Raw genomic sequence first — 25,839 nt, 5'->3', positions numbered from 1 at the left:
CCACAGTCAGCTTTTTCTGGGGAGCAGAAAGGACCAAGGGTTTGTACTCAGTCAGATGGGTAGACTGTTTTTTAACTCACGTGTTACGTTTGAGGTCATGTATGCACAAAGCATACAGGAAAATATTTGTTGTTCATATTAGGAGGAGCCCTGGTGGATGTGGCTTAATATTTTGTTCTGTGCTGCAGTTCATCTCTAAAGCCCCAACACTGGGGAAGGTTTGGAGACATTAGAATAACTTTCCCTTGACTTCTGCCAAGTATGCTCCTGTGATATTTGTCTCTTTCCTGGCTTTTCAGTGAGCAGATGATAAATCCTAGGTGCAGTGTGCCGTGTGTATTGTCAGCCCCCCAGCAGGTGTTTTTGCTCCCTGCTGTAACATTGCAGATAAAGTAATGGCAGAGGACTTTCTCCCTTTGGTTGTTTTCTGCTTCTGCCCGGTAGAAATTCTGAAGCATGGACTTAATGTAACTACTAAACTGTGGTGTGAAAAAGTACTTGTTACCTTTCAAATCTTCTGGGAGAGACTGATGTGCCTGGTATCTGCAGTCCTCTTTCACAAGATCCACTTCCTGACGTGCACAGGCTCCTGGAAATGCAGTAGCCTCTTCATAGATCTTCTTCAGGATGGAAATTGATAACTTTGTTTCTCCTCTGACGTGTCTAGAGTATTGAAATGAAGAGTTGTTCTAAGAGTAGCTGTAAGTTGTTTTGATATGTAGAAAGGGTTGGGTGTACAGAAGCATTGAGAAGTGCCAGGTGTCTTACTTTGTCTGACTGGAGGGGGAAAACCATGAAACTCAAAAGGCTTGCTTTATAGATTACAGAATGTTCTATTCAACAGCTACTTTGTGAAATTATTAATTTACTCAACCCAATGTCATCTTTGTGTTGTTGAGGCTCAGAGTAGCACCTTGAGAGCTGGGATAGGGTGGCAAAGTATCTGTCATGTTTGCAAAGTCCAGAAACATGTTGCCTTATGGCTGGCTGTGACTTCTCTACAGACTGATCATTGTGCTGAAGGGGTCTGTACATAGAAATCCCCTTTTTGTGCCTTTCAGAGAGCGTGAGAACATAAGTGTCAATGCTTGAATTTTTCACTCTGCTTCAGTATGTGAAATTGAATGGCAAGCATGAAGTGAGTGAAGCACCAATATCTAGGAGGGTAACAGCCTGTCTCCTATGCCCCAAAATCATCAGAGGTGCTACAGCTGTTGCGGAGGGAGCCAGACCCTGTAAAGCAGTTACACTTCTTCCTAAGTCACCTCTGAAAGGATATTGGTAGAGCTGTGGATGAGTTGCAAATAAGATATACAGCTCTGTATCACTAGATCAGTGATAATCACTTGGGTCAGTCTCTCTTCCTCCAGTCCTATTCCTCCCAAATAAGATTGTTCTACTGTACAAAGCATGTTATGCAGAATGAATTAAGCTTTTTGGCTTTATCCCTTGGGATAGGAAAATTAAAGGTGTAGTATTTAGTCTAAATTATTTGAAATAGCAGTTGGTTTTTGCTTTTGTCAGAGGCTGTGATGCTCTCTAATGTACTGCCCTTTTCATTACCATTTCTTAATGAAGACAAATTCATCAAGTACCATTTGAAATGCATCACTCTAAGAATAACAAAAATATCCCATTCCTTTTAAACTCAGTGGCACTGCAGGCAGAGTACACTCTGGAGAAAATTAAAAAAGAGAAGACAGGATGCTATTATGTGCTGTTTACAGTGACACTGCTATAAATTGCACAGCAAATAAATTAAGATGTGTTTGCAGTGGACTTCTTTCAAAAAGCCCTAAATCCTTAATATGTATGACCTCTCTAAATGAAATACAGAGCATCACAGATGGCATGGATGGCTTTCAGATATAAAGGTAGTCAGAAACATCCTGTTCAAACAGTATTTCAGAAAGTGAAATTCCAACACATTTATTGTTGTGATAGATGTCCTTTGAGCCTAGATTTTGGCAATCCTGTTTATTAGTTGAATTGAGTAAAAGTTGACACAGGAAAGTTAAAAAACCTGCATTCAGTTGCACTCAGCTTTGCTCCCTATGGACTTTCAACGGGCAGCAATTTTATCTTTTAATTAACTACATTTAGAGGAGAATCTTGTACTAGAAGAAAACTGTAGAATAATAATTCTATAACTATTCAGCATGCTCTGTATTTGTTCATTGCTCTTTGGGGATTAAGACACCTGGTGGTAATGAATGAGGCTATTAAAGCTTTGTAAAATAAAACTGATTTTATTACTAATAAGATGTAGTGATAAAGGAATGTTAGCTTAATAGTTTGAACTCTTTAACTTAATGGCCTTGCAATAGCAGAGATGGTTTTAAATTGCAGGAAACAAAGCTGGAGTTGGAAACTGCATTTCTTGATTTCTTACTTGTTTTGCTACCTAAATGACATTGGAACCACAGAATGCTGAGGCTGGAAGGAGGTTCAGCCTTCTTGCTCAAGCAGGGCCACTTATTTATTTGTGTAAGGTAACGTCAATGCCAATGGGTCACTGAGCTGTCAGAGCTCTGGATTTCCTGATCTGTTTTCCTACTTGTTGCTTATGCTGAATGATTGGTGGGTCATCCTATAATGGTTGAATGAAGCTTTTGTCTTGTTCCTTGCTCCTGCCTTCTTTTGCACTCTGCCACCATTCATCCATCTTTAATTAGCTATAACCTGAATTTACTGTGGTATTTCACCAATCTGGGCTTTTTATTCGAGGTGAAAGCTCTAATAAGTCTCTATCCAGTAGACTTAAAATCACCTTGGATTGGACTCAAATAGACCTTTACAAGATCACATCAACAATTAGACATTGGGTAAGAAAATAGGCAAATGAGGACATGCATTAATCTCTTCCCCTACATATTAATTCTAAAGGAAGCTCTTATATTAGTAGACTGTTAATTTTCTGTAAAAGAAGCTTTGTGTTAGTGCAGCTTTGACTTCTGCTTGGATTTTGCAAAAGGGTGCCACAGACTTTTCAAATATAAACAGCAGTCCATATTTGGACCTTTACTGTGATCTTCTAGGATGGTCTTCCTCTTTCTAGAAGGATGATAGAGAGGGGTTTTGGAGTGGGGCTTTTTTGTGTGTTTGTTTTGGCTTGAGGGGTATGTGTGGTGTATTGTGGGGAAACTGTTTGAAAACCCAGTCAGAATAAAATGTTTTTTAACAGAAAATTAATTCCTGTGTCAGGATGGGTGGGAGGTATGTACTTCCAGCTGCAGGAAGTAGTTGGGGTTCCCTTTGGGGAGAGGACTCAAATTTCTTTACACGAGGAGAGGAGAATGTGGGGAGCAAGCTGTCCATCTTGTTGCTGCAGCAGTCCTGGTTAGTCAGAGCAGTCAAGGGAGAGGTGCCATCCAACCAGTGGTTATTGGTGACAAGGAATCTGCCTGACTGTAACTTGGGGCTCACTCATAAGTTTTCTTTTTGGCTGATACAGTGTTTGTGCTTTCAAGTAAAGGCTTTCTTCCAGAACTAGAGAATGGTGTAGTCAGGTGAGGAAAGAAGCAGGGGCGTCTCAAGATTTGCGTTAAATGTCTTTGTAGTCCCTCATTAAGTCTGGTGGAACATCTTATACTGATGATGAGAAATGTCCAGATTTGGGCCTTGGGAAAGTGTTTCCTTTTTTCTTTAACTGTCTTGCATGGAAAGATTGACAGTTTCAGACTTCTATTATCTTGCTCTCTTCATTTTAGGGAGATTGAGTCAGGTGAGTAATGTTCCTGTGGTTTTACATATTAATTATTGATTAGGGAAATGGATTGTAGTGTTGCCTTACATTTTGCATAGGAAGTAGGAGCTGTTGTCACTCTTGCTATTAGAAATGTGTGTGTGGAAATAATCCATTTGGTAAGATGACCCCTTCCAAATACCTGTTACAGGGAAGGAGTAGTGTTTTCTTCTACATGCATTTAATTCACCAAGTCTGTGTGTTTGAATACTAACATGATGGGTGCCTTGGAAGGATCTGTAAGAGCTACAGAAAGCAGTAGAGGACAAATTGCTTTTTATATTGAGTCGAGGTTGAAGGGCTGTGTGTGTCTGAAAATATTCTCAGTTCCTGTATAATTGATTACTGGTGGAGAAGGGGTTACAGCTGCACAGAGGAGAACTTCATCAATGAGACTGTTTGTAGTATTAAACACTACACTCTTCAGAGCCAGACACTTAATAACAAACCAAGCTGTCACTGGGTGCTGCACATGCTACTGAGGGAGCTTGAAGGCTGTAATACTGGGAGAACAAACCTAATGTAAACATCGTTTACAGTTCATGAGGTTAACTTTCTACTTGCTCCAGCTTTCAATGGTTAGTTTCTTTCATGTCTGTGTTTTGTATTGCCTGTTGTGTGTGGAGTTCTGAGCAGCTTGGTTCACAACTTTGCTTTAAGCTTCGCAAGTTGTGTCTTTTCCTCTGTTGTCTTTGAAAATACTCTATAGTTTTTCTTTAACAGAAGGACTTGCAGTTCTCTTTAATTGTGACTTTGCCATTTTGGCTGAGCTGCTTAGCATAGTGCTTAACTAAAGCCTTAAAGAAAATTCACATTTTTGAGTAATTCATTAATATGCCTGTACTTTATGGGGAAGGAGAGAAAGCTTTGTACTGACAGATCAAGGAGAAACTAAATTTCCAGTTATTGTGCTGGAAAGAACTTGGATAAAAATATTGAATTCCAAATATTTTATCCCCAAACTACATCTCATATGGTGATCTTTATGTTGATGGTACTTTATGGCCTCTGGAGTTTTTTGGTTTGTTTTTAATTTATAGCTCTTCTTATTCTTCCCTCTTTCTTCTTTTTGGTCATGCTGGAAATATTTGGAGCAAAACCAAGTTGTGGAAAAAACAGATTTATTATATTGTCCAAAGTATCTGTATTCTGCTCAATGGACAGCTGGGATCAGCACAGAAGAAAAGTGTTATGTGAAAGACAGCATGGGCAGCAGACTATGTCACTGGGAAATGAGAAGATAATTTTATAGCAAATTTTGTACCAAGCTTGGAGCACTGTCAAGTATGGGATGACAGGCAGCCGACATGGAAATACTCACTTTTCACTCCCATTGAGATCTAAATGCTTCGTGCTTATTTTGCAACGCTTATCTTTTATTTAGTTTTATGGTCCAAATTTGAAAATAAACTATTTGAACAGTTGAGAAAGGAGAGTGTCAGCCTACTTTGGTCTTGACTAAATCATTTTCTCTTTAGCTGCCTTTTCCCTCTCATCTGTCTTTTCCTCCACCCTGGCGCCTTCTTAAGTTTTTGACCATTTCTGGTCCAAGGAATCTGACAAGAGAAATGTTCTGTGGGTTAGTGTCCTTTCCATTAAAAGTTCTGGTAGAAACAAAGCAGACAAGCTGGCCTGTCTGCTGTGTGTTTGTCTGCTTGCCCAAGCTGCTCATCCAGCGGGCCCCTCTAGGGAGCGTGTCCCAGCTCTGGCCAGTGTTGTCTTCCTGTCCTCCATGTGGTGAGTTACTGCCTTTTTTGGCTGTGTTGTTTCCTCCCTTGAATTCCATGAAATGGATACTTCTGAACAACTTAAGATGGAGACTTTTGGAAAGTTCCTGCCACCCCCCCACCCCAGTTTTTTATATAGTGATTATATAGGAGCCTGCAGAGCTCCTGGAGCCTCACTGTATTGTAGTGATGAGCATTTGTTTCTTTTGTTTTTAAAAAGCCAATAAAAATGCACTTTTGTCTATTTCGCCCCTCCCTTTTTAAATACTCTATATATCTGAACGATCTATCATTTTGGAGACAGGAATTGTAAAGGATTTAACCTCAGTGTTGCTCATGTCAATAATTGGAGACTGTTGTATAAATTATGTTGCAGGAGGTTTTCATGGACAAGGACTTACTGCATCTGAATAAATTCTGGTTGCCAAAAAGGAGGAGGATGCATCTTAGTGACTGGAACAGAAGCTGTTCCTGCCGGTTGTTAGAACACAAGGTGTTCTATGTTTCTGCCATTTCGAGCCTCTTTTTGGAGCTGACCTTTCCTTTCTTTTCTACTTAATACTTTTAATTCTACCTGGGTGATAAGTGTTTTTACTTACATGGCGATGTTTGAGCAGAAGTTTCACATACTGAGGCTTTTTTACCTATTTTAAATCTAAGTGTTTCAGTGAACTTTCTGCTGTCATAATCTACAATGCTGAAGCAAAAAAGATGCCTGAGGTGAAAAAGGACCTGTTGTCTGCAGTACAGCAGTGTGCTACTTTGGTAGCTGCAGGGAACAGATGTGTTTTTGTTGGGCAAGGTGTTCAGGCATGAAAGCTTTTACCAATCTCTAAAAGCAGATGTGATCTACAGCCCTGATACGGCAGCACTTCCATCTATGGATTTTGACTTTAATTTTGACTTAATTCCTTCAAACTGGAAAAGTAGAAAAAAGAACGTAAGGTACCATCTGCAGCTGCAAAGCTGAAAGAGTAAAAATTGTGTGAAAGGAAAACATTATCATATAAAAAGCACAAGTATTTTTAACTTTGAAGAGAGTGATGCTGATAGTGTCCCCAATTCCTCCAGCTCTGCAGATGTCTTCTCAGAACTTAAACTGTTCTGGTAAGAAATGGAAGTGGTGGCTAAAATAACTCCAGTAGTTGTGTATAAGGAAAAGGTAAGGAAGCTGATGGCAACAAGTACAAACAAACAGTTTCAAAAATGCTAATGAAGATAAAACTGTCTAATCAGTCTGCATAATCTGAGGCTAAAGGACAACTGGCTCCTTTATCAGAAACCAGCCCACCGGTCGTGGGATGGAGGAGCCTGGACTGTACTTTGCTGGGCTCCACAACAGTGTGGTGGTACATAATGATAGTAGTCTATGAAAAATTCAATTTCTATTTGTTTTCAGTAGTAACTCTTAAGTGTTTAATCTGATATGCATCCACCTGTTTTGTGAAAAGACTGAGAAGTTATTGAACCTCATAAATATTAACCAACCTGTTACCTTTGGAAAATTGAGTCAGATACAATTTTTATTACTTCAGGCCCTTCTTATTAATTAAAACTATTGTGACACACTTCATGTTTTGCAAGGTAGTTACTTTTAAGCAAAGTAATTTGAATGGTAAATTTAACTCAGACCAGAAAGAAGTGAAGAATTTGATACTGCAGGTGACAAACCACAGTGGCAGCTAGCCTACGAGTGCAGTGAGTTCTTGGTCTCTTGGAGTCTTCAAGGCAAGATTAGATCTGTTTCTGACGGGTATTTTCTAGTCAAGCTGGCATGTGTGAGATGGATGCAGAAGTTGGTGAGAGGCTCTAGAGGGTGCTATGTGGGAAATTGATGAGTTTATCATGTGAGTCCTTTGGCCTCAAGGTCACTGTGGTTGCAAAAGGTGAAAAATCACAAGCTGTATGGCAGGGAGTGTAATTGAGGAACATTTAGGGGCTGTTTGTCCAATTGTTGAAGTCCTCAAGTCTTTGCTTCTTTTGAATAACACATTTGATTCCTAGCTTAACATTTTGGTACTGGTAATTCATTTTATGTGCTATATAGGTTTTTACTTATTATTCACTTCTAAGATGGTGGATAATTAAGATTGTTCTTATGTCCCACTGGGAGCTGTGCTGCGTTTGTTTCTGCTTCACAGCAACACTTAGCCCATCAAATATTTTTCCTGTTTAATTTTGCCTCTGAGAGTAAGGTTGTTTGGCTTGCAGTGCTGGTGGTATGAATGAATCATAAGGCCCAAGGAGACAAGGGGAGTGAGGTGTGGGGAGGAAAATCGCCACCTTTCTTTGGGCACAGAGAAACCACTGTTTTCAACAACAGTGCTGCTTTAAATGCTGATAGTTATGCTATAAGATGACCCAGTACTTCAAAAGTACATTTTAAGGGTGGACTGAGATGAAAACATAAGTCTTGCAGAGCAGGTTCACTCGGAGGGAAAACTTCTCCTCTGAAAATACATGTCAAGCCAAGCCTCTGCTACTTTAATTTCTTAGTTTTTTTCTCTAGCATCTTCGCTGTGAATGTATTCTGTTCCTACAAGTGTTGTTTGATTTAAGGTTGGTGTCAGAGGGGGAAACGTGTAGCTGTGAAACTACTAACATGGAATGAGTTTAATTCCTTTAAGTGACCCATCCATTTTCAGCTTTATTACTGCATGGTCACTGCTTCTCTCAGTGCTGTTAAAATTGGAGCTGGATGGAGGGGAAGCTTTGTGCACAACTTCACCTTCCTCAAAATGAGTAATTTGGAGACTTGACTGGAGGGGTGGCTCTCTCTTCTGTTTCCATTTATCCAGCTTACTTGAAGCTGACTGCATGCTTTTCTTTGCTTGCCTTACCAAACTGCTTTTCCCTTGGGATTTATCCTGTCTCTTGCTTTCTAAAAACTGGTGTGCTTACTGCTTTAACAGTAATCTTCCTCTGCTGCTCACTTTCCCCTTGATTTTGAAGGTGTCCCCAAGGAAAAGTGGCAAGAAATGGAAGTCCTGTCAGCTTTAACATCAACACAACTGCAGTTCACTTCTGTAGCTTTAACCACAATCCTCTTTAGCTGCAGACACCTTGGGGAGAATAGGGGAAGGAAAGAAGGAGTGAGGTGGAGGCAGGCTGCTATCTGTGGAGAGTTATGACTGTCTTTCAGGCTGGACTGAAGGCTGTGCTGTCTGGCTGAAGTAAAGAAGTAAGATCCAGCCTCAGGGCTGGTGAGGATTGTGCACGAATTTCCCATGCATTGAGAAAATGATCTAATGAGACCCCAATTGATGAAAAACTAAGTGTGCTAGAAGTGGCCTGAAGATGGGGTAGGGATAAACTTTTGAAAAAATTGAAGTTAGGTCTTGCCTCTGAGTTCCTCTCTTCTGCTGCTGTCTGGGGACAGAATCGTTGTAGCTTGTGGGATTATCTTGCGGAGGTAATGCATGGATCCTTTGCTACTGATTCAGCTTCAGCCAGAAATCCTGGCACTGACTGCACAAGAGGGACTGCTTATTAGTATTTGAGTGTTTGGTATGCATGGTTAATTCAGCAGATTGGGGGAATAACCTGAGCTGACTCCTGTAGCAATAGGGTGGTTCATAAGTTGCTTTGCAGTCCTAGAGTAAGGAAAGTCTGTGATTCAACTTGACCTGTCTGTGCTTCTGTAGTCAGCTCCCTGGCTCAGAGGGATTGCAGCAAAGAGAAGTAAATCTCTTCTGGATGAATTTGTCAAGTGCTTTTACTTTTTTAGGATTTGGAAAGCAAACAGATGACGTCTGGAGAATGAGCTTCGCTGGCAGAACTTCTCCTGTATGCTCTGCTCTCAAATGTGTCCTAACTGTGGATGAAAGCACTGGCCATTTGTAAAGGTGCTGCATATAACTGCCTTGGCAGGGACAGGCCATACAGCAGATAATTTGGACAGTGAACCTTGAGCCACTGTGACAATGAGCTGCTGAGGGAGTTTATTTGCATTTGTTAAAACCCAAATAAACTGCTGCCCTCAACTAGGACTGGTAAAAGCAATACAGATTTGATTGCATTCTACTCTGGCAATCTCTAAACGATAGTAGATGCAGAACCCATGAAATTGTAAACTGAAGTTTTTGGGTTTGTGTGTGGTGTTGCTTTTTAAATAGCTTTGTGATGATTGTTTTTCTATTGAGTAATTTTTTTAACTGGAGAACTCTGTTTGTTTACAAATAAAAAAGTGTAGATGGGAATGCTTTCAGTGAGAAAAGGGGTTGTGAAGATTCGTGTGTCTGATTTATTTGGCTGGTTTTTTTTTCTTGTTGTTGAACTGATTGCAGTGATGAGATGACAAATGGGTGGCCAGTCTTACCGGTGTTAAATGATTTGTGATCTTGGAAAAACCAGCTACACTTTGCACCACAGCTCTTTGAGAAGGGTGACTGTTAATAGTCATTTGAAAAGCTGGGGGAGCTTAACTCTGTTGGGATGTTTTGGTATGGAAAGTGGAAAGATTTAGAGTTTTTCCTTCCTGGTGAAAATACAGATTATTTACAATGAAGTGATGTTCATATGTTTTTCTGTGGTAACTTTTTTTAGCTTGGAAACTCAAATGTTGCAATTCCATGGCTTTGTGGAACTGCCAGCTCAGTCTGTCCCTCTGCTCAGCCAGCACTGGGACTGTCCAGTTGCTGGCTGGTACAGAGAAACCAATCGGTTATAAACATAAAGATCCTTTTAAATACACTTGTTTCAGTATGTCCTCAAGAACCAGCTTAACTAATTGCATTGTAAACCTCAGCAAGAGGAGTCAGAAGTCCAGCTTTGGCAGATGATCTTTATTTTTTTTTGCTTGAGCAGCTTAGAGATGACTCAGTTGCCCAAATGTAGGCATCCAGAGCTGCTCAAAAATGTTACAGTATTCAAGACCCTGTGTGGGGACTAATTGATATGATGTAGGATATAGGGGAATCCTGTTCCTCTCTGTAGGTGTGGCAGGAGACAACATGAGGGATACATCAAGATTAAAGGGAGCTATAGGTACCTATGATCAGGCATCTCAATTCCATCCTAAACCTCCTTGGCTTTTCCCAGCTGTATATATCCCTCATTTTTCTTCTATTCCATTTGATAGTACATGACTGTGATGTCCTTCAGGGATCTATATTGTAGATTTATATATCTATATTGTAATTTAAATATCTTTATTAGTGGATGTAGTGGGATTGAGTGCGCCCTTGGCAAGTTTGCAGGTGGCACTAAGCTGAGTGGAACTGTTGATGCACTGGAGGGAAGGGGGGCCATGCAGAGGGACCTTGACAGGCTTGAGAAGTGGGCCCATGTTTAACAAGGCCAAGCGTGAGGTCCTGCACCTGATCAAGAAAATCATCAGTATCCATACAGGCTTGGTAAAAATGGATTGAGAGCAGTCTTGCAGGTTAGGATTTGGAGGTGCTGGTGGATGAGAGGCTGGACATGAGCTGGCAGTGTGCACTCAGAGCCCAGAAACCCAGTTGTATCCTGGGCTGCTTCCAAAGCAGAGTGGCCACCAGGGTGAGGGAAGGGGTTTTCTCCCTGCTGTTCTTGTGAGATCCCACCTGGAGTGCTGCATCTAGCTCTGGGGTCCCCAAAAAATGAAAAACATGGATCTGTTAGACTGGATCTGGAAGAGGGCTGTGGAAGTGATCTGAGACTTCTGCAAGGAAAGGCTGAGAGCTCAGATAGTTCAGCCCAGAGGAGAGAAGGTTCTGAGGAGACCTTATGTTGGCCTTTCAGTACTTAAATGGGGCTTATAAGAAAGGTGGAGAGAGACTTTTTACCAGGGCTTGTAGTGTCATAGGATAAGGCTTTAAACTAAAGCAGGGTAGAATGATTTTTAGATAGAAAGAAGAAATTACTTTGTATGAGAATTAGTATTGTGAACCACTGGAACAGGTTGCTCAAAGAAATTGTGGGTGTCCCATCCCTGGAAGTGTTCAAGGCCAAGTTAGATTGAGCTCTGAGCCACCTGATCTGTGTGAAAGATGTCCCTGACCACAGCAGGGATATTAGAACTAGATGATCTTTAAATGTCTTTCAACCCAAATCATTCTATGATTCTGTGTTACTAATGAATGAAATGCTGAGTTGCTCTTCCAGTAGCCTAGGCTGAATTTTGTTTCTAAATCCATGAGAGTATATATGAAGTTCTGCTCTCATTTTCAGCTTTATGGCTTCTGCTCCTCCTGTAGTGGTCTTCAACTCTGCCTTTGTTCATTCCTTGATGTTTGTAGAGCTATAATCTTGTGTATCTTTCTAAAAATACATGCTAAACTGTTATGTTTTGCTTGCCCTGTTGTATGACAGCATCAATAAAAGTCCTTTGCTAAAGAGCGTGTCTAGATTTGCAATGCACAGTAAAATCTTGTATAATAATGTAATTCTCATGAGTGCTGTACACTGTCTCCCACTGAAATTGTTGGATTGCTTTCTTCTCTCCAAGAGTTTGTGAGTTATAGTTGCTTTTGAATTTTGCATTTTTCTTCTATCCCTCTGCATAGTTTCTCAGTAATTTTCTTCTGGCATTTTTGAGTGGCTCATGTAATACATCCTTGACAGGAACACTTACCAGGACAGATGAAAGACATTGTAATGAAAATAACATTTTCTGGTAACAGCTGCTGCCATCCTGAATGTGCTACTCCCTCAGCAGTGAGCATATGGATTCATGGGACCTACAGTCACCCAAGACAAATCTTTCCAGCTTTGGGAAGTTCTTCATGGGACAAAAGAGCTCTGCAGGTAACTGTTCTTGTCCCAGGTCTGTCCATCACTGAAGACACAAAAAATAGAAACTTGAACCCTATAAACACAGGCTGGCACTACATTTTCAGACTATCCTACTTGACCTTTGGGAGTTTGATTTTATTTCTTTATTTCTCTAGAAGGTGATGCTAAATTTTGTAGGATGCTGAAATATTAGGCTTTACTTTATTCCCTTTATTTTGAAACTGTATACTGTGCAAGCTGATTTAGGTCTTTAAAAGTTTGCTTTGACATCTATGTCTCTGAGTGCCAAATACTTTCTCTTGAGCCAGAAAATTACAGGGCCAAGAGATATTTTTCTCATTGAGATGCACCTTGTCAAAACAAAATTTTCAGGGTTGGGAAAACTGGTTATTTTCAAAGCATGAATGAAAGATCCCAGGATGGACCTGGAGTGTTTGGTCCTGGAATGGAAGCCCTTGTGGTTAGGGCTGAACTGCCTGCCTGCTCAGACAGTTCATGTATTTGGAGTGATTGGTGGAACAATCAGCTGAACTGGGAGAAGTCCAAGAAATAGGAGTTTGCCTCAAATTAGTTTTGGTTTTGTTCTTTAAAATGGCTTATCTGTGATTCTGTGCAGAAGCATTCTGCATTTCTAGACCTTTAGGAGATGCCTGTGCTTATTCTTTTTGCCTGAATCTAGTAAGAACAGATCTTAAGAATGGAGGGGGTGGGAGATGGGGGATGGGATGGTGGTGATAAGTGCCCTTATAGGTGCTATTATGGGCTGCTGTATGATTGAGCCCAGCCAAACCTTCCTTTCTTCCTTAGCTGGTGCAGGAAAAGAAAAAGTCAGGAAGGCCAGGATGAGGCACTGTGTGGTGTGGTGGTCTTCTTCAGCTGAGAGAGAGGAATGCTGAGATTCAGGTACTGGTTTAAAACAAGCAAAAAGAACAACAGCAACAAACACCACCAAAACAGGAAGAAATCTGGGCGGAGCAGATCTGAAGAGGCAGACAGAGGAATGTCTTTTCTGTGTGTTGATCATATGTGTCTAATGAGTGCTTCCTCTTGCAGCTGTGAGTTCAAAAGCTTGATGTCATGGAACTAGAAGTCAGTGACAGAACAGAGGGCTTTCCATGCTTGGACAGATGGTGAAACACTGTTCTCAAGATTTGCCTTTATCGAAGTCCTGAGACTTAAAAGTACTAAGCTGCTGCAGCCTAAGGGCAAGAACAGCTGGCAGGTGTCACCAGGGAGTTTCTCCCTGAATGCAGTAGCTCCTTTTGAGGGAACTAATTTTTTTGCTTTTCAGTAGCAAGGAGGATGCTGAAAGATTTCTTTTTCTGACGGTCCTGAGCTTCTGAAATAATTGGTTCATTAGTAACTAAGGAACCAGAAGCATTTACAGGAAAAGCTCCTAGAAGCTGGCTTCCCTCTCAAAGATAAATTGTTTTGATCCTGTTTGTTTTTTTCTGAAGGGTGAGGAATTTGTACAGAGTGATCCAGCCACTGATGAAACATTTTTTAAGATATGAGTTGGGAAGCATAATTAATATTATATCATCTGATCAGTCAAGCAGCTCTACAGAAGGGACTGAGAGTAATGACTTTATCTCAGAGGGTCACTTAGTGTTGCATAATGTCAAATGACTACATTAAACTTGATACTGGGCAACGTAATGTGGGAAGAGAATGTGATAAATACAGAAATCTAGGGAATGTCAGTCCTGAAGTATGATCTAATTTATCATCTCTTTGAAAGGGAACCTTTAATGATACTTCTTTTGAATTATCTTTAGTAGAGACATCATTTTTTGATGTACCTTTTCCTCCTTTGACATAGCTTCAGTTCTTAAAGGAGAGTAACTGGACTGTGAGATGTTGCACATAATGGATTTAGATTAACTTCTTATGCAGAAGTTGAACTAATTAGTTACAAAATTGGGTTGAATATCATCTCTTTGGGAGAGTGAGGGTTGAGCAATAAAGCCGCCTCCCACACTAACACACTTCCAGAATGCTTCTTGAAGATGCAAAGACATTGTACTTGAAGGACTGATCCTCAATGGGATTGTTTTATAATGGGGTGAACAGTGAGTCAAAGGACTCTGGTAATACCAAGTTCAGTACAGTACATTTCAGTAAAGCTTTGGATACTGTCTCTCATGGGATCCTTCTGGACAAAATGTCCAGCACACAATTGGATAAACACATCATATAATGGGTAAGCAACTGGCTCATGGGTCAGGCACAAAGGGTTACAGGGAATGGGCTGGCATCCAACTGGAGACCTGGCACTAGTAGGTTCTGCAGGGTTTTATCTTAGACTCTTCAACAATTTCAAAAACAACTTGGATGCAGGACTGGAAGGAAGGGATACTAAGAAAGTTTGCAGACAGTACAAAACTGGGAGGAGCTGTTGACTCACTTGAAGTCAGAGAGGCCCTGCAGAGAGACCTCGACAAACCAGAGGGCTGGGCAATCACCAACCATGTGTAGTTCAACAAGGGAAAGTGCCAGATTCTGCACCTGGAATGGGGAAACCCTGGATGTAGGGACAGACTGGGGAATGAGATGCTGGAAAGCAGTGGCACAGAGAGGAACCTGGGGCTCCTGGTTGATAGCAAGCTGAAGAGGAGTGAGGAGTGCCCTGGCAGCCAGGAGGGCCAAGCATGTCCTGGGAGCATCAGGCACAGCATTGCTGGCCAGACCAGGGTGGGGATTGTCCAACTCTGCTCTGGTGTATTGATGAAAACCTATGGTTTATGTTACCTAAGGGATGGTTTGTTAAGATTTGTATTGTACCAGAAAAAAATGTTATGAGTCAGAACAAGCATAAGGCTTGTAATGTATGATCTTCAGTTATCTTGGACTTAGCTGCTGTGCTGATCCTGAGCAGAATAGCCTTGAAATAATGTCTTCCTTTGGACTTTGCAAAAAAAGGGCTGTGAAGTTTAAAAGTAACTCACCAGTGCCCTTCTGTGCTAAAGGCAGTACATATAATCTGAATCCTCCTCTCGTGAGGTTGATATCCCAGCATTACTATCCAAGGGAAGAATACCAAGGCTCTGCCAAATTGTTGTTCAATGCCAGGTTCCTTAGTTTTTGCTTTTGAAGATTAAGATTAGCAATTTGGAGGTTGCAGTGGTTGTAATGTTACGTGTGAGCCTTCAGCAGCAAGTTAAAGTCTTGCTTGTTATACAGAAATATTAAAAACATGAAAAAGTTGTAGCGTAAGTGGTCCAGTTTAAAAACAGACAAGCAAAGACAAAAAAAAAAATAATGCAAGGAGGAATTTCTCATTCTGTTGCATGTGAGACCTTATATGTGGTGGTGGGAGAAGAGAGAAGGTAAACCCAGGGATCGCCAGTTGCCTCTGAAGCACTGAGAACTCTCCTTTCCACTTTAATTACATTTCATGCTACATTTTGTCTGGAGGCTTTATACCCTGTGTGCTCAGATTTCACTGTATTAGAATATTGCTTTTGTGGCACTGATCACCTTGGATCTGTGTGGATGCTGCTTTTTGTTTCAGCAGGAATAGTTTCAAAGATGTTGAAAAGAGATTAAAATGGGTACTTTTACAGTATGACCTGTGAAGACAAATGATGGCTACAGAAAGGGGCTTTCCTATGAAGGTGATAAGGATTTGTAAAGAATTCTGACTTCAGACTGTTAAATGTGCTAATTTGGAGTGTGCTCACTAGAGATTAATTGCACTAATTGTATGCATACACTGAGAGGCTCCAGTCTCTGTCCTCTTGACTGTCCTATTTTTTCTCCCTTTGTTTCATGCTCCTTAGGCTGTACCATCTCTCAGTTCCTTAATGTCTTTCATCCATTCATGCCTTTTAGCTTCTCCACCTTAACCAGTCAGCTGTGCTTCCATCTTCTCCTCTGCTATCCTTCTGTGATATATTTTCACCACACATAACTACTGCTGTTTTTCCACCCATGGTTAAATATAACAGGAAAAAATAACCCCAAGTAAACCCACAACTGCATGCTCTCAGCAATGAAAACAGTTCTGAGTTTAACAAAGCTATGCCTTTTTCATTTGCTCCAAATTTTAGGTACTGACCCAGGAACCATAGCCTTGTATACTTTCATTTAGTGCTTTGTTGCATAAGGCTCTAAATAACTTTTCAAGAAAATACAGGATCTCATATTTCCATAACTACTGATATGGTGAATCTGTGGCACTGTATAACTTCTGATTCTTGGTCATGTGGGCCATAAGCTCTGAGAAATAGAAAGTAGCATATGCTAAAATCAAGTTGAAGTCAATTTGTCAGATAACAAACCACTGTATTTAGCTGAATGACAGTGAACTGTTGCACAGAGAGAACCAATTATGTAGTATTAGTCTTATTTGTATTAGATTGTCTTATTGCAACTAACTATAGATAATAGAAAACTGTCTACCAAATAAGTGATCTCCACAGAAAAGCGTGTCTAAATATTTCACTTTTATAGTTTGCTAGTCTCCTTCTTAGAGTTGTTTTCTCACATTATGAAAAAAGCAGTATTAGTAGAAAGCTTTTACTTTCTCATTAAATTATGGAATAGAGGCTTGCTTTTAAGCTGTAGTTAAAGCTAGTTGTTCCTGCATTCATGAAGGCAAGAGATGAAAACTTGATTTTGAAAAATTCCTTTAAAGCTCCCTGACTCCAAAAGAGTTCCATTTCTTAGTGGAAGCAGCTTTTAAGATATTGTCAGGATATTTTAAAAGGTGGAGTCTTGTTTCTAAATGAAACTCTATATGCATCTGTATCTTGTAATGATTTTAAAAGCTAAGTTTGGATTAACTTGATGTAGTCATCAACATGCTTGATCAATAGTTACTTTTTGGGAAGATGTGTGTTGTTTAGTACCTTCTTAAATTATTCTGAATTTTAATTTAAGTATTCAGCCTGAAAATGTTCCTTTTAATTCCTTTATTATTAGAGTGTTAACCTGGTGATAAGAGGATAGTGAAGCAGTCTTGTGTAACTTCAAATAACCAGCCTTGTACAATGAAGACCTTTAAATTATTCTCTGATTCTAAAAGATATATAACCTAAAAGTCACTTTGTAAAGATGCCTGAGAAAAACTTAAATGTGAAAACTGATTGTCTCCCTCTATTCAGGTCATCTGTTGTTACTCAGCCTACATGGATGTGTAAATGGTTTAGTTACTGATTATCTGTTTCCCTACACACACCTGTAGATCTAATTTAGGTGATGTTTTCTTTCCCCTTCAGGTATGTTGAGCATAGATCACTATGCTACAGGTTTGTTTTTCCATTCAGTAGAATCCATTTGTTTTACAATAGACAGACTTTGCAGCATTTATTGGCATAGATAAGGTGATTTAAATCAGGCAAACAGGGTCAGAGTTTCCAAGATCCACAGGCTTGTGCTTGTTTTGACTTCAGAGGGAGCTGACTAAATTCTTCTAAAATTATGGCCATGAGGCCCTAGCTACAAGTTATGGGTACTTACTCTTGAAACACAATACAGGTATTTACTAAATGCTGTATTTTTCATTACATATGCAAGACCATATTTATAATTACATGTACTGGGTTAATCCAGGCAGAAGCATTGTGCATATGGTGCTTGTTTTATTTCATTTCAAATGGGTTTTTAATTGGAAGGATTTAAAAGAAGAGGACTTGAGAGGTCTTTTCTGTTCTTTCATACCAAGGTGATTGCCCTGATGTCTAAATTTTAGTTGTATCAGTTGCAGTGGACAGAATTAAATTCGACTTTCCTGAAATGCAGTAGAGTTTTAAAATTACTTCTTCATTTTAAAATTATTCTTCCCATACTATGGTTTTATTCTAACCATCTGGAAAAGGTTTAGAAGCACAAGTGGAAAATAAAAATTAGCAATTGAAGCTGGGAGGGTAAAACTGCAAGGATTATTTACCCTCATGCTTCACTAAATAAATTGATTGGCATCTGGGATTAAATGAACTTCCTTCCACTCAGCAGCATTAGTGTGTTGTGCCATTAGGTTCATGCTTTTGATTGTATGTCTGAGACATCCATGGGGCCTTCTCTGGAAAAAGAAGGATGAGTTACTTGCATTGTTAATCACTTACAGCCTCTTAATCCGGATATTTAAACTTGCTTTATACAAACACAAAGAGGGGGGAGAAGGAGTAATGTCTCTACTCAAATGCAGTGAGTAAAGCTGGATCTCTGTGAGCCAGGTAGGACATGTGCTAGGGTTCAGTGAGCAGCCAGCTCTGAGTTAGCTGCTCGCTCTAATAACAGCTAATTTCCTTTGTCCTCAGACCAAGTTTGTACATGCTTTTCCCCTGCCCTGTCGCTACCTGGGGTAGCTGATGGTGGAACCTGCAGCCTGTCAAAATCTGCGAAAAAGAGGCTCCACATCTCTCTGCATTTGCAGGAAAAATATGCAGGGAAAAGCTGTTCATCAAAGGAAAAAAAAAAAAAAAGGCTGGAAAAGCTTTCATCCACATTTTGGAAGAATACTTGAGGAACATCTGCTACATACAGTGAATAAGCTTGTTTTCATTTATGGGAAAGCAGAAATACTGCTGTTGGAAAAAACCCTCTACTAATAAAGGACTTACTGCTGTCCCTGTCTTTTCATGAGGTAATAAATCACACAACTGGGGCATGTTCAGGAGAGCAGGGCTATCTCAGTGTGGGCTTCAGTGAAGGCATGGTATAGTTTGTGGAGTTTTTGTTTCCTTGTGGTGCAAATAAAAGGCAATTTTATTTTTTTTTTTGGTTGAAATTAGGCAAATACATAGCATCATCTTCTGCCCTTTGTGATAAGCAGTGCTGTTCTGGCTTTTTGTAGTCATTTTCACACTCACTCATTTTGCATTAAGAACCCTACAGTTTAAATCCCTGCAATGTCTGAGACTCGTGATTTCTCTTTCAGAGTTCAGATGGGTCCCTCTCTGAGGTTGTGCAGAAATGGAAGGAGTATCAGCTCCAGTGCCAGAAATACTTGTATGAGACACCCCCCATTGTGGCAGGTAAGCTAATTTGGTAGGGATAGGATGTATTAATTTTTAAAATGCATTATAACAGTAGCAAGGGACTGATTATGAACTTGAAAATACTTCTTTCTGGTTCATTGCTTCTTTATCCCATTTGCTCCTGCCTGCTCTCTGTGGGGCTCTTCCCTCTGCTGGGGGAAGCATTTTATGGAGCAATTTCATTGTAAAGATGTTTGTCCTTAGGTCCAGAGTGTTATGCAGTGGCAAGTGGTAGCTCTGCCATATCAAACAGCCACTAATATAATAGACCTGAAACTTCTTTAGGTGTCAAGGTGTTAGGAAATCTGGGACCATGCTGTTCCCATTGAACTAGGAGTTTGTGGGTTGTAAAGTTGGTATAAGCTATTCTGAGCCTTGTAAAATGCTGAAATGGCTTTGGAAAAAGCAGCAAGTGACTTAAGGAGAATGTAGCTTGTCTTAGTGTTTGAGCTGCTGTAATATGCTGAGAGCATCTGTGATGTGCCAGCATTGTGGAGTTTAGAGGACAAGTGGTGACGTGTCAATAATGCTCACAGTTGGACACCATGCAGCCTCTCCTCTGCTTCAGTGCTTTTGTGACACGCTGAAGATGTGTCTGAAGGTGTGCCTGTGAGGAATTATTTCTAAACTGTTAATATTCCTTGTCTCAACTACATTATTATGTCAGAGTGAGAGCAGTAGCTGATGACAATGGCAGGGACACATTCATCTCCCTCTGCTGCATTATTCTGTTGAGCAGTTGAGTGCTGCCATCTAAGAATGACAGTTTAATGAATCTGAAGTAGAAGTAATCTCATGTTGATTAAGCTGTAATGCAAAGTTATGGTTGTGTGTGGGTATTTCATTGGTGGACCTATATATTAGGGTAGACTTTCCAACTGCATGAATTTGAACCATTCGGAGGAATTATTATCTTTAGTGTTCATAGCAGAAATGATTTTAAATTAAACTGTGACAAGTAAGGCTGTGAAAAAAGATTAATCCATTACTTCCTTGTCTGTTGAGTCAGTGTAAGACCCTAATCTTTTCCTTAGTTCCTCCCTGAAACAATGGTTTCCTGTCTGAAGGTAAACTCACTCTTTTGGATAAATAAATGTTGTATAATTCCACATCAGAGCCTAAATGCACGTGTCTATATTTCCTATTATATTCTGCTCTTCAGTCTTTTCCTTCTTGCTGTATTAGTACAAGGCAGTGGCATGAGCCTCCCTTCTCTCTTTCTGCAGAAGGCAAGTTCTGCAACAGAACATTTGATGATTATGCCTGCTGGCCAGATGGACTGCCTGGCACCTACGTGAATGTCAGCTGCCCCTGGTATCTTCCCTGGGCTAATGCAGGTAAGAGCCTTTCTTTATAGGCACAGCTTTAAACCAGTCCTGTTTTCCTTGCCCAGTCTTAGCAAGGACAAGATTGGCTTAAATGTCTGTGAGTGCAGTCAATTCTCTGTAACATAAAAGTAGGGACTGATATTAGTATGATACATTCTTGATCTCTGTTTAGCAGGAGAAGATGAAAATGAGAGAACAGACTTCTTGAAGGTTGTGTTTAGTTTGGATAGTTTTTGATCTCATCTGGTTTTGCTGCTTGGATAGTGGTGACTGTTAGTGACTTAGCCTTCAGCAAGCATGCAGAGCTGCCTAACAATGATAATGGCTTAGTTGGAAAACTGAGATAAAAGTAACAAAGCTAACTGGTACATCATCCTGTAGAAAATAGAGATGGAAAAGTCTAAAGTGAAAGTGTTTTGTGCTGGTTCCTGAGATAAACTTATTTCTCAGAACTCTTTGCAACCACTGAAAATGCCTTCATCTCACAGACTTCTATGAAGGATTGAATGGCACCTTTAGATTTTACAGCCTTATGTGCATGTACACTTTAAGGCAAGGTGTATTAGATCATTTAGTCTAGTGTTCTGTCTTTCAAACCAGTGACTTGTACAGCTTGTACTTTGTGAAGACCTTTCTATGCTTCAAAGTCTAAATGAAACAGTTTATTAGCCAGCTCTGGTGGTGTGGAGAATTGGCTTTGGCCTCTGTTAAAGGACAGAGGATATTAGTTAATGAGGATATATAGTTCTGATTGATGGATGCAAAGTGTATGGTGTAAGTATGGAGGACGTGTTGTGTTGGTATGGAGGGATATCAAGAATGATGAAGAGAAGGGATGGGATAGTCAGAGATTACTTAAATATATTGTGTAATGTGGGACCTGGGCATAATGCAAATATTATGAAATTATGAAATAAGGGCTGGAGATGATCTTGGGTCTGGCTGAGTTGGAGATGATTTTCTTGACTGTAGCCCTTGCTCAGCATCAAAGCACTTGCTTCAAGCCCTGCCCGAGGCCAGCGAGCCTGGGGTCTGCTTGAGGCTGGAAGAGGACATCAATGGGACAGCTGATCTGATTAAAGGGATGTTCCTGCTCTGTGATGTGGTTGGCAGTAAAGCTTAGGGAAAGGGGCAAGAAGAGGGAGAAGTGAGTAGAGGCATTCATAATGGTGTCTTCTCACATAATGGTTATCCATGCTGAGGCCCTGCTTTCCAAGAAGTGACTGAATGTCTGCCTGTGAATGTGAGGCAATAAATAAATTCCTTATTTTGATTTACTTGCATGTGCAGCTTTTGCTTTACTTATTAAACTTGAAGGGTTGGTGGTGTGTGTGTGAATTCCCACACTTAAATCAAAATGTCACCACAGCACTGACAAAGGTTAAAAATTTATGCATACAACACTACTACACCCCCGGGCCTTCACTGCTTTACAAGCCCAAAGGATTCCCTGTAGTTGTTCCCCTCTGTGGTAGCATCCAGTCCTAGTTTTTCCCATTACTTCTCCTCGTTACTTATTTATCTTGACCAGCAAGATATTACATCTTAGTTTTTCTCCCCCATCCTGATGAGGAGGGAAAGCAGCCAGGGGAGTGTTTGGCAGCCCACGAGCCTACCACCTCGTCCACCAAGGAAGCCCAGGGGCTGTGAAGAAGTCTCTGCCCTGGTGCCTCCATCTTCTCTGAGCTGAGTGCTCTGCACAGGGCTGTTTCTCACACTTTTTTCCTCACTCCTCACTGCCAGGCAATGTTTGTTTCTTTCTTGCATACAGTTGTTTCCCTGAGGTGCCATGGCCTAGTTGATAAGGTGGTGTTAGTTCATAGGTTGGATTCAGTGATCTCAAAGGTCTTTTCCAACCTCGGCTGAGGGGCTCAGCTGTGCCCTGCAGCGGATCTTTGGAACCAGTTGTGTCCAGCATGGGACAGCTTTAGCCTCTCCTTGCAGAGGCCACCCTTGGTTACATCTCCAGCCTTGCCTGCTTTCCTAAGCGACTTCAGAAGTTAAGATGCTGTTTGCTAATCCTCCTCAGGATTAGGAATGGATAAACAGGCTTTTTCAGGTGTATGAAATAAATATTTACCTCATAATTTACATAAAATCACTGGATATGGCAGAATTTTTTCCAATAATGTTCTTCTGTGGGGATACCTAAAACTCTTTGCAGACTTTAACTTCTGTCCTCTAAACCTGTTTATTTTCAGTCTTTAAGACCCTGGACTTTCAACTGCTCTTGAAACCACTGCTGGAAAAAGCCACGGTTTAATGCAATACTGCAGATTAATAAATTACTTGAATGTGCAATATCTTTCATACTTTTGGAAATAAGTTTTTTTTAAAATTAATTATCCTGAAAACGGTGTTTGTTTCAGTGAGAAGAGCAGCATTTTGTAAACTCCTTGCTTGGGAGAATTGCGAAACACTTCAGAAAATCATTAAACCCTTGGATTTGTTCCTTTGTTGAGCAAATTGTGCATATACCTCAACCTCTGTTTTATCAGCAAGGAATAAAAATGGAACAAGGAGGCCTTACAGTGTCCAATATAAAACAAGAAGTTTGTATCTCTGTCAGGCATGCAATTTAGGAGCCTGAATTACCATCACCTGACGAGATTCCACGGCATCTTGTGGAGTCATGTTCAAAGTGAATGCTAATGAGCTGCTGTGATGAAGAGGTAATGTCTTAGTAATACAAGATCTAGAGCAATAAACATTTGAACAACTTCTGATTTAGAGTAGTCACTAAAGGATGTTTATTACTTGTTCTTGCTTAGCCCCCTACTTGGAACTTGAGATAGGTTCTAGCAGTGCAGGACTTCCATCCCATCTCCTGGAAATGGAGAGGAGGAAAAGGTGAGATGTTGTTTGGGAAGTACCTTCAAAACATGTTCAGGGAAAGTCATCAAGTATGAAGTGCTTCAGCTAGGCATACTCAAATATTTAAGACTGCTGCTCCCTTGACTAGGAGTCAGGTTTTCAAGTTTGTAGAAAGCTTGCTGGGGTATACCCCCAGAAATCCCCTCGGAATTGAATTGAGTCACTTGAAACCAAATGTAGCTTATCATGGAGTACTGAAATGGAGGAAGCATTGAGTGTGAGTCTCTTCATGAGTTAACCACTTCAGTATAAAAATGTAGAAGAGCTGGAAGCAGGGAAAGGTGATCCAGAAAGCATACACTGGTCATTAAAGGATAGCATTGGGATAGCCATAGCCCACACAGAATCTTGTCAAGTGAGATGAAGAGTAACAAAAAGGGCTTCTAAACAGATATGAGAAAAAAATATGGATCCACTGCTGAGTGCAAGAGGAGAACCTTGGCAAAGGATGGGGAAATGACTGAAGTAAAGGCCATGCCTTCTTCATGGCCTTTACTGGTAAAACTTACTTTCAGCAATCTGAGGCCACTGTGATCAGTGATAAAGTTGGAAGCAATGAAGACTTACTCTAACTGGATGAGGATCAGAATATGGAACACTTTCATGTGGTATACCCAAGTCCACAGCAGTTGGTAGGATGTACTGATGAGCGGTGAATGAGCTGATTAATACTGATGTGAGGTCACTTTTGGGTATCTTTGAAAGGTCATGGCAATTGAGGGAGATTCCTGCAGTTGTCACCACTGTCTTCAAGAAGTGCAAGGGGGCAAATCTGGGGAATTACAGGTGATTGGCCTTTTGTCAGTCCCAGGCAAGTAATGGAACAAATAATCCTGGGAATGTTTTCCTAGCACTTAGAGGACAAGAAGGTGATTAGGAGTAGTCAACATGGTTTTATGAAGGTGAAATCATGCATGATGAACCTGATAAGAGGACTAGCCTGGTGGCTAAGGAAAGAGCAATGGAGGTGTTTATCTTGACTTTAGTAAGACTTCTGTTGCAGACTCCCATAACATCCTCCTTGACAAACTGATGAAGTGCGAATTAGACAAAAGGCTGAAAAAATGGACTGACAGGAATCCTGTGAATTTTTGCCCCTGAGGAGGAATAGTTGAGTGTATCAGTGCTGACTGTCTGGAAAGCAACTTTGCAGAAAAGGCCTTGGAGGTACTGGTGGACACCAAGCTCAGGATGAGCAGCAGTGTGCCCTTGAGGCAAAGGGCACCATTGGGTTGCTGGGTTGTATTAGGAAAGCATTAGTGGCAGTTCGGAAGGATGATCCTCTCCCTCTACTCTGGAGGGTGATACATCTGGAGTGCATTGCCCATTTCTGGGCTCCCCAGTATGAGAGAGAGAGACATGGAATTAATTCAGCAGGTCCAGCAAATGACTGTGAAATTTATTGAGGAATGGGAGTGCCTCTCTTATGAGGTGAGACTGAGAAAGCTGGTGTTCTTCTGCCTGGAGAAGAGAAGCCTCAGGGAAAATCTTATCAATGTGCATGCTCATATACTGAAATATAGAAAATTTCCTTTAAATGTAATTATTTTATGGTGAGGTTTGCCAAATACCTAGGACAAGTGACCCAGAGAGGTTGTGGACTCTCTCTCCTTGAAGAAGATGATCATACCCTGACCAGACATGTGCCTGAGCAACTTGCTCTAGTTCCTCGCTGTATTAGGAAATATCCAGTCTCATTCCAGTGTTGACTGATTTGTGATTCTCTGTTTCTGTTTGTTTGTTTGTTATTTATAAGGTTAGTTTTGGTAACCAGTGATTGTCAGATGCTACAAATTTCTGTTGGTGTCAGCCAGAATACAAGAGAAGAATCTGCATGGTAAATGTTTGGAAAGCTGGAGCATTCCTTGGGGAATCTGGGTTTTGCAAACTATGCTTTAATAGCTTTTGCTGTTTGTGTACCACCCTTATCCTGGTAGCTGTCAGTCTTGAGCCTGCCCTTCTGCAAATCTCAGCAGCAGATGTGGCCCAGCAGGTTGCCTAGCAGAGTGGCAAGCTGAAAATGGTATGAGGAACTTTTTGTGCTCAGCAGGTATGTGAGTAGTCCAACTGCACATGATGGCAGTTCTTGTCCCTACGTGATGCCACAGAACTGCTCCCTAAGGTGTGACATCCTGCTTGTCGCTTTTGAAGCTGGCAGCTTCTGAATCCTTGTCTGCATTGTGGGCAGGGTTCAGCAGAAGTGCTTTCTCCAGTTCTTTGGATTGAGCATTTATCTCAAGAGCAACTGCAGGGAGATAGGAATCTGTTCATTGAGAAACTTGAGAGTTAATCTGGTGTCCAGTGCTGTGTGCCTGTTCAGACTTGTGTGTATACAGAGACTTTTTCAGCCTTATGCCAGACAAATCCGTGCAGGATGGGATTACAGGTGTTTTCTGCTAAGGAATGTGTGCATTTGCAAGACTTTTCCTTACAAGATCACTTCCCTTGTGATTACAATGTTTGTCTTC

The 25,839-nt window shown here is 40.7% G+C and overlaps 1 protein-coding gene across 1 annotated transcript in view; it reads left to right on the top strand.

Annotated features, from left to right (window-relative positions):
• Positions 1-25,839, top strand: part of GLP1R (glucagon like peptide 1 receptor) — an 82,417-nt gene that overhangs the window by 10,117 nt on the left and 46,461 nt on the right. Inside the window, 2 exon segments of the mRNA XM_058801461.1 lie at positions 19,070-19,166; positions 20,396-20,506. Coding sequence (XP_058657444.1) covers positions 19,070-19,166; positions 20,396-20,506 — 208 coding nt within the window.

This window comes from Ammospiza caudacuta, chromosome 3, assembly GCF_027887145.1.
Source record: "Ammospiza caudacuta isolate bAmmCau1 chromosome 3, bAmmCau1.pri, whole genome shotgun sequence".
NCBI classification, from domain to species: Eukaryota; Metazoa; Chordata; class Aves; order Passeriformes; family Passerellidae; genus Ammospiza; species Ammospiza caudacuta.
Note: the sequence above shows the minus strand (reverse complement) of the source record. Positions and strands in the feature narration are given on the sequence as shown.